The sequence below is a fragment of the Ranitomeya imitator genome, chromosome 9 (assembly GCF_032444005.1).
Source record: "Ranitomeya imitator isolate aRanImi1 chromosome 9, aRanImi1.pri, whole genome shotgun sequence".
Lineage (NCBI taxonomy): Eukaryota > Metazoa > Chordata > Amphibia > Anura > Dendrobatidae > Ranitomeya > Ranitomeya imitator.
In genome coordinates this window covers 80863660-80877121 of record NC_091290.1, presented here as the reverse complement: position 1 = coordinate 80877121, position 13462 = coordinate 80863660, and the positions used below count along the sequence as shown (strand labels likewise).

Below are 13462 nucleotides of genomic sequence, written 5' to 3'. Positions count from 1 at the left end.
TTCTAATCCACATTTCCAAGGTGGGTAGGGGTAAAAACTCATCCCGGAGTACATTCCACAAAGCTCGGCAGGTGTCCGCAACTATTCCCGACAGGGTGGATATTCCAAGACGGTATTGGAAAAGGAGGGATGATAAACTCTCTCCGCTTGCCAGAAATCTGGAAGAAAATAAATAATAAAGAAAAATTACAATCAATTTTATTTATGGTGTGGTTATGCTAAAGACATAAAGGAAAATACCAAACAAAAAAAAACATGCCAGAACACCCAAAATTAGCACTGGCATTGGTTTGCATTTCTTACGTACCATAATGTAACCAGCAGACGTTCCTCGGGTGGAATTGCTCTATGGAGCTGGGTGTCCTGTCTCTGTATGGCTCCTTGAACACGAGCAAGCAAATCCCAGAACGAGTCTTGCGACATCCTTGTGTATTCCGGGAATTTGTCAGGGTTCTCATTAAGCTCGGCATAGAGCGTGTGATAGGCCCTACGTCTCTCACGTAATTCAATAATGGGGTGTCTCCAAAAACGCCTACGCCGTTTCCTCCATCTTTCGCGATTTATGTCTTGCTCCCAAGCAAACGCACATTCAAGAAACAGCATGATGCTTAAATCCAGGTTGAAATAAAAGCTCTCCATGCGAAGATCCATCATGACACAGGATATAGTAGCACACTGTTAAGATTTCAGCAGTCCTAGGGTCTATATATAGATATCCCATAATACACGCCCTCTGTAGTCTCATTGGCGGTGTCTGGTTATCTAGATTTTTCTCCTGATTTTTCTCCATGCGCACAAAAAACGCAAACGCAGACAAAAAAGCATAGAAAAGCTTACAAATGTGGCTTTTTTTAACCTCATGTGTTCCCGCATGCGTCAGAAAAAGCCGCGTTTGTACGCTTTTCTATGCGTTTTTCCAGCACTTGCGGCTGTGGATTAAACGCTGCGGATTCTAACACAAATGTGAAACTAGCCTTATAACAGTCAGAATTGTATTCAATACAAATGACAGAAACACATGGAACAGTACACAAATTGATTAAAAACACTTAAAAAGGCAAAAAAATGTCAAGACCTATATAAATAACGGCGGAAAACCATGATAAGATTAACACCTATGCGCATTTGCCAAAGAAAACAATAATAGGAACCTGTCACCCCCAAAATCGATGGTGAGGTAAGCTCACCGTCATCAGGGGCTTATCTACAGCATTCTGTAATGCATTACAGAATGCTGTAGATAAGCCCCTGATGACGGTGAGCTTACCTCACCATCGATTTTGGGGGTGACAGGTTCCCTTTAATATACAAGGCATTAATTGTCCAAACTTTTCACTATACACCAGTATCTATATATACACATCTAGATACCTGTAAATATATATTTATAATAGTAAATACTTTTTTTTTAATCACACACACTGTTTTTGATTAAAAAAAAGTGTAAAAGCCATTTCACCAGCGCCAAGGTGTACCCAGTGGGGATGGTCCTAACCTCTAGTGTTAAAACTTTACTATGTGTCTCAGGAAAGTGAATTACACTTCAGAAATCCCATGCACATGTTGCTTACTTTTTTCCTTGCAGATCGGAAGCAGATTCATAGTTTTTCACCTACTGTATTTTTCAGACTATAAGATGCACTGGGATGGGGGCCGGGTATACCAGGATGAGGGGTCATGTATACCAGGTTGGGGATTGGGGGCCATGTTCACCAGGATGGGGATGAGGGGGCCATGTATACCGGGATGGGGAGGGTCATATACACCAGGATAGGGCATATACGGTATATATATATATATATATATATGTATATATACACATATATATATACATTATTACTAAATGTCTCCAGAAGTAATCTATAATAGTGCCTTAAAAACCACACTCCCATAGCATATAATCAACAACGTCCGTGCTAGTATCATAGCCCATGGACAAAAAAGTGATGAGGCAACGTAAGGTATGAATTTGTAAAAAGTTATATCTTTATTATAAACAGAAAACAAAAATAAAAAGAAAGACCAAAAACAGTGACAGGGCTAAAAGAAAACCTCCGTAGGGAAGGATCACTAGTATGACGGACGCACATACACTAGAAATCACTGGCAGTAAGAAGTACATAAAAATATATGCTAATACAAAAAGTATTAAGATAACTGCAAGTGATCCAACAATAAGCGTGTAATACAGGCGGATACTCAATCTCCTCAGTCCACTTGCCGATACAGGACTATGTATAATATATACAATGTAATATACAATGTAATAAATGTACTAGATGGTAAACTAAAAAAAATTTTTTGTTTTTGGTCTTTCTTTTTATTTTTGTTTTCTGTTTATAATAAAGATATAACTTTTTACAAATTCATACCTTACGTTGCCTCATCACTTTTTTGTCCATGGGCTATGATACTAGCATTGACGTTGTTGATTATATATACAGTGGGGCAAAAAAGTATTTAGTCAGTCAGCAATAGTGCAAGTTCCACCACTTAAAAAGATGAGAGGCGTCTGTAATTTACATCATAGGTAGACCTCAACTATGGGAGATAAACTGAGAAAAAAAATTTCAGAAAATCACATTGCCTGTTTTTTTTAACATTTTATTTGCATATTATGGTGGAAAATAAGTATTTGGTCAGAAACAAAATTTCATCTCAATACTTTGTAATATATCCTTTGTTGGCAATGACAGAGGTCAAACGTTTTCTGTAAGTCTTCACAAGGTTGCCACACACTGTTGTTGGTATGTTGGCCCATTCCTCCATGCAGATCTCCTCTAGAGCAGTGATGTTTTTGGCTTTTCGCTTGGCAACACGGACTTTCAACTCCCTCCAAAGGTTTTCTATAGGGTTGAGATCTGGAGACTGGCTAGGCCACTCCAGGACCTTGAAATGCTTCTTACGAAGCCACTCCTTCGTTGCCCTGGCGGTGTGCTTTGGATCATTGTCATGTTGAAAGACCCAGCCACGTTTCATCTTCAATGCCCTTGCTGATGGAAGGAGGTTTGCACTCAAAATCTCACGATACATGGCCCCATTCATTCTTTCATGTACCCGGATCAGTCGTCCTGGCCCCTTTGCAGAGAAACAGCCCCAAAGCATGATGTTTCCACCACCATGCTTTACAGCAGGTATGGTGTTTGATGGATGCAACTCAGTATTCTTTTTCCTCCAAACTTGACAAGTTGTGTTTCTACCAAACAGTTCCAGTTTGGTTTCATCAGACCATGGGACATTCTCCCAAAACTCCTCTGGATCATCCAAATGCTCTCTAGCAAACTTCAGACGGGCCCGGACATGTACTGGCTTAAGCAGTGGGACACGTCTGGCACTGTAGGATCTGAGTCCATGGTGGCGTAGTGTGTTACTTATGGTAGGCCTTGTTACATTGGTCCCAGCTCTCTGCAGTTCATTCACTAGGTCCCCCCGCGTGGTTCTGGGATTTTTGCTCACCGTTCTTGTGATCATTCTGACCCCACGGGGTGGGATTTTGCGTGGAGCCCCAGATCGAGAGAGATTATCAGTGGTCTTGTATGTCTTCCATTTTCTAATTATTGCTCCCACTGTTGATTTCTTCACTCCAAGCTGGTTGGCTATTGCAGATTCAGTCTTCCCAGCCTGGTGCAGGGCTACAATTTTGTTTCAGGTGTCCTTTGACAGCTCTTTGGTCTTCACCATAGTGGAGTTTGGAGTCAGACTGTTTGAGGGTGTGCACAGGTGTCTTTTTATACTGATAACAAGTTTAAACAGGTGCCATTACTACAGGTAATGAGTGGAGGAAAGAGGAGACTCTTAAAGAAGAAGTTACAAGTCTGTGAGAGCCAGAAATCTTGATTGTTTGTTTCTGACCAAATACTTATTTTCCACCATAATATGCAAATAAAATGATAAAAAAACAGACAATGTGATTTTCTGGATTTTTTTTTCTCAGTTTGTCTCCCATAGTTGAGGTCTACCTATGATGTAAATTACAGACGCCTCTCATCTTTTTAAGTGGTGGAACTTGCACTATTGCTGACTGACTAAATACTTTTTTGCCCCACTGTATATATATACATATATATTTACATATATATACATATATATACATATACATATATATACATATATATACATATACATATATATACATATATATATATATATATATATATATATATATATATATATATATATATATATATACACACACACACACACACCAGGATGGGGGATGTTATCCATATAGCAGTGTCAGCAACAGAAACCCCCCCACCCCCCATAACAGTGCATCATGACCAAATTTCTTTCTTCAATTTTATTTTTTTTATTTTCCTCCTCTAAAATCTAGGTGCATCTTATCGTCCGGTTCGTCGGTTCGTATACTAGCCCGAAAAATACAGTATTTGAATGGGGGGGAACAAAATAATGCACTTAGAAAAGGTACATTTTTTTAGTGCTGTAATGTCTGCAGCAAATAATTGGCGTGAGCTATAATATATTAATATTAAAAGATTAAAGCTTATATGCTACAAGTGGAGTCCAACTGGTATGAAACTATAACTCCCATTATATTCTGACAACGTTGTGGCCATGAGTTGGAGATAAATTAAAATATGAGAAATAGAGGATATATACAACCTGCTATCCAATAGCTTGCCAACAATGCCCTTGTATATTTTCACACAAAATGCAGAAACAGAAGTTTGGAGGGTGATGTGTACTGTGACGACCTGTAGGGAGGTGTGCATGGTCACACTTGGCAGTCTCAGGCTGGGGTCATCATCACAAGCCAGCTTCGGTGGCATCTAGTGCTTGCCGAGTAATGCCCTCAGCCTCATCTAGGTACAGCACATGCTTCTGCTGCAATCACCATGCAATCATACATCTCAGCCTGTGGGACTAGGTGACAGACCCAGCACGACCTCAGAACAACTGCCCCATGACTCCTTAAGGGTAATTTTGGAAAGTTCTTTTTGACATTGCCACATTGGCTACCATAGCAGTTTGGTGGCCTAAATCCCCATGACTCGTTCTCTTTAAGTTTAGTTGTAACAGACTATACAAAGAGACTCGTCCATACCCCCTAATAGCCAGATCTAAAATCAAAAATGTTGATGAAGACGATTTGCTGAGAATCTGTAGATGGATCATAAGCTGAAGTAAATGACCCATGGTCCAAAACACTCAGAAAACATCTAAACAAATGTGATTAAAGGTCTGAGCCATTTAGAAGGCTAGTTTCTTAGTCTTCGATAATAAAGACAACGGTTAGATAATTAAGAGTTCATTTTGGAAACGTGCTATGAGCTAAATGTTTCGGAAGCAAAACTCACTAAACGAAGCTGGTGATGGCTTCACGTGGACAGACTGTACGGCGATCACAGAAAAGACACAAACATGAATATGTTACAAGTGAGAGTTGAACAAATTGACTGCAACATTAGTAAATGATGGAGAAATAAATAACTTATTCATGCAAATATATGTTAAGCATTTTCTATACGCTCTATTGGGAGGATAGGCAAATTTATGGAATGTTTAGATATATCTGAAGCGTGGAATTGCCCTTGAGAACACGCCGCTGAGGTTTCATACGTGGGCATACTCCATCTTATTTTGGCCTCAAATGATGCAGACATTTACAATCTTATATTCCTGTATGGCTGTAAGTCGCGTACTCGGTGTAAATGATTAGAAATGATCAGTTGTACATCGCAACAAGTAACTTTTTTTGTAATATTTTTTTCATACTCATGGAAAAACCACTAACTCAGCCTCTCATAAGACCAATACACTGGCATAAACCTTATTATTCCCATGAAAATGAGACTATAGATCTCATTTTGGCCAGTGACACTTCCAGTGTGAAGCATTCACTATTTATCCACTTTATAAGTGATAAATGTTAGATCGGTGAGGATCTGTTTGAAGGGATTCCCACAGATCTCCACAATAACCAAGACCCCAACGTGCAGTAACGCCGGTTGGTGGAGTTTTAATGGAGTGCGACCGAAACGTATGCTCTGCCCCTCCATTCAAAGCCCACGACACAAACACAGAAGAGGACAGTGATCGCTGAGGGTCTAGTGCTCTGACACCCTCCCAACATACACTGCTCAAAAAAATAAAGGGAACACAAACAACACAATGTAACTCCAAGTCAATTACACTTCTGTGACATCAACCTGTCCAGTTATGAAGCAACACCGATTTTGAATCAATTTCTCCTGCTGTTGTGCAAATGGAACAGACAACAAGTAAAAATGATAGGTAATTAGCAAGACAACCCCTATGAGGGAGTGGTTCTGCAGGGGGTGACCACAGACCATTTCACGGTTCTCATCCTTTTTGGCTGTTGTTTTGGTCACTTTTTCATTTTGCCATTGCTCTCACCCCTAGCGGTTACTGTACAGTAGCATGAGGCGGTGTCTGCTACCCACAGAAGTTGCTCAGGTAGTGCCACTCATTCAGGATTGCACATCAATACGAGCTGTGGCAAGAAGGGTAGCTGTGTCTCTCAGCACAGTGTCCAGAGCATGGAGCAGATAACAGGAGACAGGCCAGTACACCAGGAGATGTGGAGGGGGCTGTAGGAGGGCAACAACCCAGCAGCAGGACCGCTAACTCCTCCTTTGTGCAAGGAGGAACAGGAAGAGCAGTGCTAGATCCCTGCAAAATGACCTCCAGCAGGCCACAAACATCCATGTGTCTGCTCAGACTGTCAGAAACAGACTTCATAATGGCGGTATGAGGGTCCGACGTCCACAAATGGGCGTTGTGCTTACAGACCAACACCGTGCAGGGCAATTGGCATTTGCCAGAGAACACCAAGATTGGCAGATTTGACGTTGGCGCCCTGTGCTCTTCAAGTATGAGAGCAGGTTCACACTGAGCACATATAACAGACATGACAGAGTCTGGAGACTCCGTGGAGAACGTTATGCTGCCTGCAACATCCTCCAACATGACCGGTTTGACAGTGGGTCAGTAATGGTGTGGGGACGCAATTCTTTGGAGGGCCGCACAGCCCTCCATGTGCTTGGAAGAGGTAGCCTGACTGCTCTTAAGTACCAGGATGAGATCCTCAGACCCATTGTGAGACCATATACAGGTGCATTGGGCCCTGGGTTCCATCTGATGCATGACAATGCCAGGCCTCATGTGGCTGAAATGTGTCAGCAGTTCCTGCATGATGAAGGCATTGATGCTATGGACTCACTTGCCTATTCCCCAGACCTGAATCCAATCGAGCACATGTGGGACATTACGTCTTGTTCTATCCACTAATGCCACTTTGCCCTACAAATTGTCCAGGAGTTAACTGATGCTTTAATCCAGGGCTGGGAGGCATTCGCTCAGGAAAACATCCGCTGCCTCATCAGGATCATGCCCAGGCGTTGTATGGAGGTCATACAGGCACGTGGAGGCCACACACACTACTGAGCATCACTTCCTTGTCTTGAGACATTTCCACTGAAGTTGGATCAGCCTGTAATTTGATTTTAAACTTTGATATTGAGCATCATTCCAAATCCAGACCTCCATGGGATATTAATTTAGATTTACATTGATCATTTTTATATTTTATTGTTCTCAACACATTCCACTATGTAATGAATAAAGATTTACAACTGGAATATTTCATTCAGTGATATCTAGGATGTGGGATTTTAGTGTTCACATCATTACATTGATAGATAATAAATGCCTCAGACTGGATTACCCATTCAAGTTTTGAACAATTTGGGTAAAAATAAAATGCAGCCATGGCACAAACTATCCCCAGGAACATCTGCGATCCTTTCCCATGGGAAGCAATTGACCCAGATCATAACTTCATGTCATAAGCAAAATTGCAAGATGACAGCTTTGCCAGGGAAAGACTTAGTCAGAAACACATGCATGATGTTTATTCAGATGCAAAGCCAATCAAGATTGCCAGAAAAGAGCCGCTTGTACAGAGCGCCTCAACGTTCCTGATCACAGAGGAGAATACTCAGTGGGTATGAACTCTATGAAGTCCATATGCCCTCATATCAAGCTTCTAGTCTTTCCATTAGGGCTCGCTGACACAAGCGTATAACACACCTGAGTGCCATCTGATGTTTTATCGGATAGCACTCGGCCCAATGTTATACAATGGGGCAGCTCAGATCACCAATTCTATTTCTCACGCTGATTTTGCATGAGAAAACAATAGCAGTATGCAAAATGTGCATCCGAGAATCAGCTTGCATGCAGCCACACAAGTCTATGGCTGCGCCTGAAACATCAGGTGGCACTCAGATGTCATCCAAGTGCATTCTGATGTACGTGCAGGGATAATGGAGAAATTAACTTCTCCATCTTCTCTGCACCTGTGCTGCGATTCTGTCCTGCAAGAGAAATGCATCACAGTAAGATGAAACTCTGACAATTTGAGTCAAGTGCCATTAGCATAATCGCCCTGAATCGCTCACATGAGAGAATCTAAGCCAGTGCTACATCAAAGTTAGCAGCACCATAAAACCATCATGTCCTCCCTGTTTTATGGCAACCAAAGGGGCACTGACCTATGAGGAGTAATGTTCCCACAGCAAGACCACCACCTGTGGAAGAGAAGGAGAAACAGCAAGGTAAGACAGCTGAATAAAAATGTATCATCATACCAGAAAACAGGAAGCAGGCAAGAGCCAAAACGCGCGCAGGGGACACAGCTGCACAGATATATGCTGGGGGAAGTATTAGGGTATGTGCACATGTTGCGGATTTTGCTGCGGATCCGCAGCGTTTCCGCAGCTGCGGATCTGCAGCAGTTTCTCATGAGTTTACAGTACAATGTAAACTTATGGGAAACCAAAAACGCTGTGATTTTAAAATGTAAATTTTATTTGAAGTCCCATGCTTTATTGTCTAAATATAGAGGTATTTTCTGTTATTACTGTATACTTATACCCTTGTGCATATTACCTGTCTGGTGCACCGCTGTATTGGTTTCAGCTGGGTTATATATTTGTTACATGTCTATTATCTTTGTATGATTGTTTGATAAATAAACTACTGGTTTTTAATAACTTTATGATCTGGTCGTATTTGCTCAAATTCTTTATATGATCTTGGTTTACATTTCGTGCTTGACCTTATTAGTCCCCAGCCCTATACATAGGCATGCTCTGGATTGCTAATGGTGTCCTCCTTAGGTTATATGCTATAGAACAGGCCAATATCTTGTGATGCCAGAAGTCAGGTCTTCAGATCTCACCACAAATGGCCAAAGAGAAGTCCACCTTCCAGGGGATCCGCTTATTGTCTAGAATGCTGATACCGGTTAGTAATCTCCAACCGGGCCTACAAAGTCTTGGAGGTGCACGCAAGGCTCGGGGTCCTTACATCCATGTGGTGCGACATTTGGTTGTGCCACAGTGTTTTCCCATCCATAACACAGGAGCCATAGGCTCCTTCATAACCCCTCACATCTCTGACGTGGGGCAAGAACCAAGAAGCAGCGTTCTGAACTTGGGTGTCCCTTTCTCTTGAAGAAGATCCTACATTAGCTTCCGTAGTGGACGTTCACAGGTTTAAGTGGATTTCGAAGCATATCTGCTCTAAAATCCACACAAAAAAAGGCTTCAAATATGATTCATATTGACTTCAAAAGGTAATCCACATTGGGGTTATTATACTGAGCCTATTTGTGGTGAGGTGTGAAAGCCTCGCGGCAGAAAAAAAAGAAATCACTTGTCAACAAATCCGCTCCTAACCCGACCGTGTGAAGTCAAAAGGCTGCAAAAAGCATGGAAAAACGCATCAAAGCCACACCAGAAAACTTAATTTCTCAAGAACCAGGTAAATATCTAATATGGATTTCTATTGAAAAGAACATGGATCTTTTCCTCCTCTTAACAAGTTTTTTTTTTTTTTTTTACAAACACCTTAACCCAGTATGGCTGGAAATGGAAACATCCCTCCTTAAATCAATTTCTTTGGAAAACCTTCTTCTCAAACATATCTTTAACTTAAACAAATATAAATCTAATCATCCAATAATTTCAGCTATCATTCAAACATGGGACCAATTGGCTAATCCCTCTGGAAAAAAGGATAAGCATGCATTTGGAGAAAACATTCCAATTTCACTAATAACCTCAATGTTCGGACATCAAATACCAGACTTTTTCAGAAATCAAACAAAAATATAACATTCTTTCATCAGAATTCATTCATTATTGTATTATTAAAGAGTGTCTTCAAGATTTTGTCTCTAAGGTTCCCCCCAAAACAGAATCAACTTATTTACTAATTTAAAATACTAATCACAAGGTATTTTGGAGTACAAAGTATCTATACAATATCTTTAATAAAGACTACAAATTTCTAAAAAAACAAATATTTGATAAAATGGGGGAAATCATTAAAACTAAATATAAGCAAGGACCAGTGGGAAGATGCAATCAAAAACACCTACTCCTCTAACATTTCCCTACAATTACACGAAACATATTATAAGCTACTAACAAGGTGGTACCTTACACCGAACAGAATTTCTCACTTCGGAGGAAACTCCTCACCTTTGTGTTGGAGGGGATGTGGAATTAAAGGAGACTTGTTTCATATCTTTTGGTCCTGCCCAAAAATTACAAATCTGTGGAACCAAGTATCTAGATACATAGGCACACTTCTAAACAGGGACTATGTCCTTACACCTTAAACAGCACTCCTTTCCATAGATACTGAAAAACTGCATTATTCAATAAGGTTTGTTACAATTCACCTCTTGTTGATAGTTTAGAAGAGATCAGAAGTTCCGAGTTTCTCTAACATTGTGGACAATCTAAATTTACACAATTCATTAGACTTTAAATTCTCAATAGCGAATAGATATTTACACAAATACAATAAAAAATGGAACAAATGGAACATTAAATTCCAAAACCAGCAGAATAATCAATAGACTGCAGGAGCTGTTGACGACTGAAATAACTTGATAAATATTAGTTTATAATTACAGTTAAAGAAATTTTGGGGGGCACTCTGTTTAATCTCTTTTACATATTTAGGTCAGTGGCCCAAAATTCAAGGTTTAAATTTATGGTTTCTTCTATGTATGGTATTTACATACCTATTTTTCTCTTCCTCTCCCAGCACTTCTTCCTCACCCCTCCCTTCCTATTCCCTCCCCAATTTTCCTCAGATATGAAGCATATTACAATCTACTGAAAAATGCTTTGTTAAAGAATTTCAAAATGTTAATAAAATATTTGGAAAACAAACACCTTGTCCACATTGCAAAGTAGTTTCAAAGGAAATCTGACAGTAGCATTAAACCTCCTAAGCCGTCTACATGGGTTTGTAGATCATAAGAAGGTGAATACAATGATACCGTGCTATCTGTGATCTGATGGCTTATTCCAGAGAAATACATGTTTTTCTTGTAAATGAGCTGTTAAAGGGAACCTGTCACCCCGAAAATCGCGGGTGAGGTAAGCCCACCGGCATCAGGGGCTTATCTACAGCATTCTGTAATGCTGTACATAAGCCCCCGATGTTACCTGAAAGAGGAGAAAAAGATGTTAGATTATACTCACCCAGGGGCGGTCCCGCTGCTGGTCCGGTCGGATGGGCGTCTCTGGTCCGCTGCGGCGCCTCCCATCTTCATTTCAAGACGTCCTCTTCTCATCTTCAGCCACGGCTCCGGCGCAGGCGTACTTTGTCTGGCCTGTTGAGGGCAGAGCAAAGTACTGCAGTGCGCAGGCGCCGGGGGCCTCTCTGACCTTTCCAGCGCCTGTGCACTGCAGTACTTTGTTCTGCCCTCAACAGGCCAAAGTACGCCTGCGCCGGAGCCGTGGCTGAAGATCAGAAGAGGACGTCTTGAAATGAAGATGGGAGGCGCCGCAGTGGACCAGAGACGCCCATCCAACCGGACAAGCAGCGGGACCACCCCTGGGTGACTATAATATAACTTCTTTTTCTCCTCTTTCAGGTAACATCGGGGGCTTATCTAAAGCATTACAGAATGCTGTAGATAAGCCCCTGATGCCGGTGGGCTTACCTCACCCGCGATTTTCGGGGTGACAGGTTCCCTTTAAGCATCCTCCCAACTTTTGAAGATGGGAAAGAGGGACAAAGTATGTGGCGCTGCAAATTTTAGGCTGTTTCATAACTGTTTCATAAAGAATAATTATAAACAAAAAAATATGGCCACACAGTGCTCCATACTGTATAATGGCCACACGATGCTCCATACTGTATAACGGCCACACATGATGCTCCATACTGTAAAATGACTGCACATGTTGCTCCATACTGTATAATGGCCACACATGATGCTCAATACTGTATAATGGCCACACATGATGCTCCATACTGTATAATGACTGCACATGATGCTCCATACTGTATAATGGCCACACAGTGGTCCATACTGTATAATGGCCACACATGATGCTCCATACTGTATAATGGCCACACATGATGCTCCATACTGTATAATGACTGCACATGATGCTCCATACTGTATAATGGCCACACATGATGCTCAATACTGTATAAAGGCCACACAGTGGTCCATACTGTATAATGGCCATACATGATGCTCCATACTGTATAATGGCCACACATGATGCTCCATACTGTATAATGACTGCACATGATGTTCAATACTGTATAATGGCCACACATGATGCTGCATACTGTATAATGACTGCACATGATGCTCCATACTGTATATTGGACGCACATGATGCTCCATACTGTATAATGGCCGCACATATCTACTCCTACACACGCGGCTGCGCTCCGTACACTTTGCAAACACAGCTCCGATCCGTACACACGCGCTCCGCTCCATACACCTCGTACACATGTGGCTCCACTCCGTACACCTCGTACACATTCAGCTCCGCTCCATACACCTCATACACATTCAGCTCCGCTCCATACACCTCATACACATTCAGCTCCGCTCCATACACCTCATACACATTCAGCTCCGCTTCATACACCCCATACACATTCAGCTCCGCTCCATACACCTCATGCACATTCAGCTCCGCTCCATACACCTCATACACACACAGCTCCGCTCCATACACCTCGTACACACACGGCTCCGCTCCATACACCTCGTACACACACAGCTCTGCTACATCCACACTGTAAACACCTCCTGACCCCACACATAACAGGCAGCTTACTTACCTTATCCAGCAGCACCATGGCAAGTTGGCAACCAGCACAGCCGAGTCCTGCAATCCACGGAGGTCCCGATCATGTGACCCCTGACTCCTCCCCCCTGTGACCTTCTCACAGGTCCTGTGCGCACGGAGCAGCCGAATATGTGGTGTGCTGTGCTCAGGCTGCTCTGCGGGTGCGGGATGAGGCTGACCGCCTGACACCTCCCAACCACTGCGGGATAACTAATGTCCTGGCCGAAATCGCGAGGCTGACAGCCAAAATCAGGACAGTCCCGCTGGATCCGGGACAGTTGGGAGGTATGTGT

The 13462-nt window shown here is 42.0% G+C and overlaps 1 protein-coding gene across 4 annotated transcripts in view; it reads right to left on the bottom strand.

Annotated features, from left to right (window-relative positions):
• Positions 1-13462, bottom strand: part of ELP4 (elongator acetyltransferase complex subunit 4) — a 637998-nt gene that overhangs the window by 582851 nt on the left and 41685 nt on the right. For all 4 annotated transcript variants that reach the window (XM_069738980.1, XM_069738978.1, XM_069738981.1 and 1 more), the window contains exon 2: positions 8538-8573. In XM_069738980.1, coding sequence (XP_069595081.1) covers positions 8538-8573 — 36 coding nt within the window. The remainder of the gene's footprint in view (positions 1-8537; positions 8574-13462) is intronic.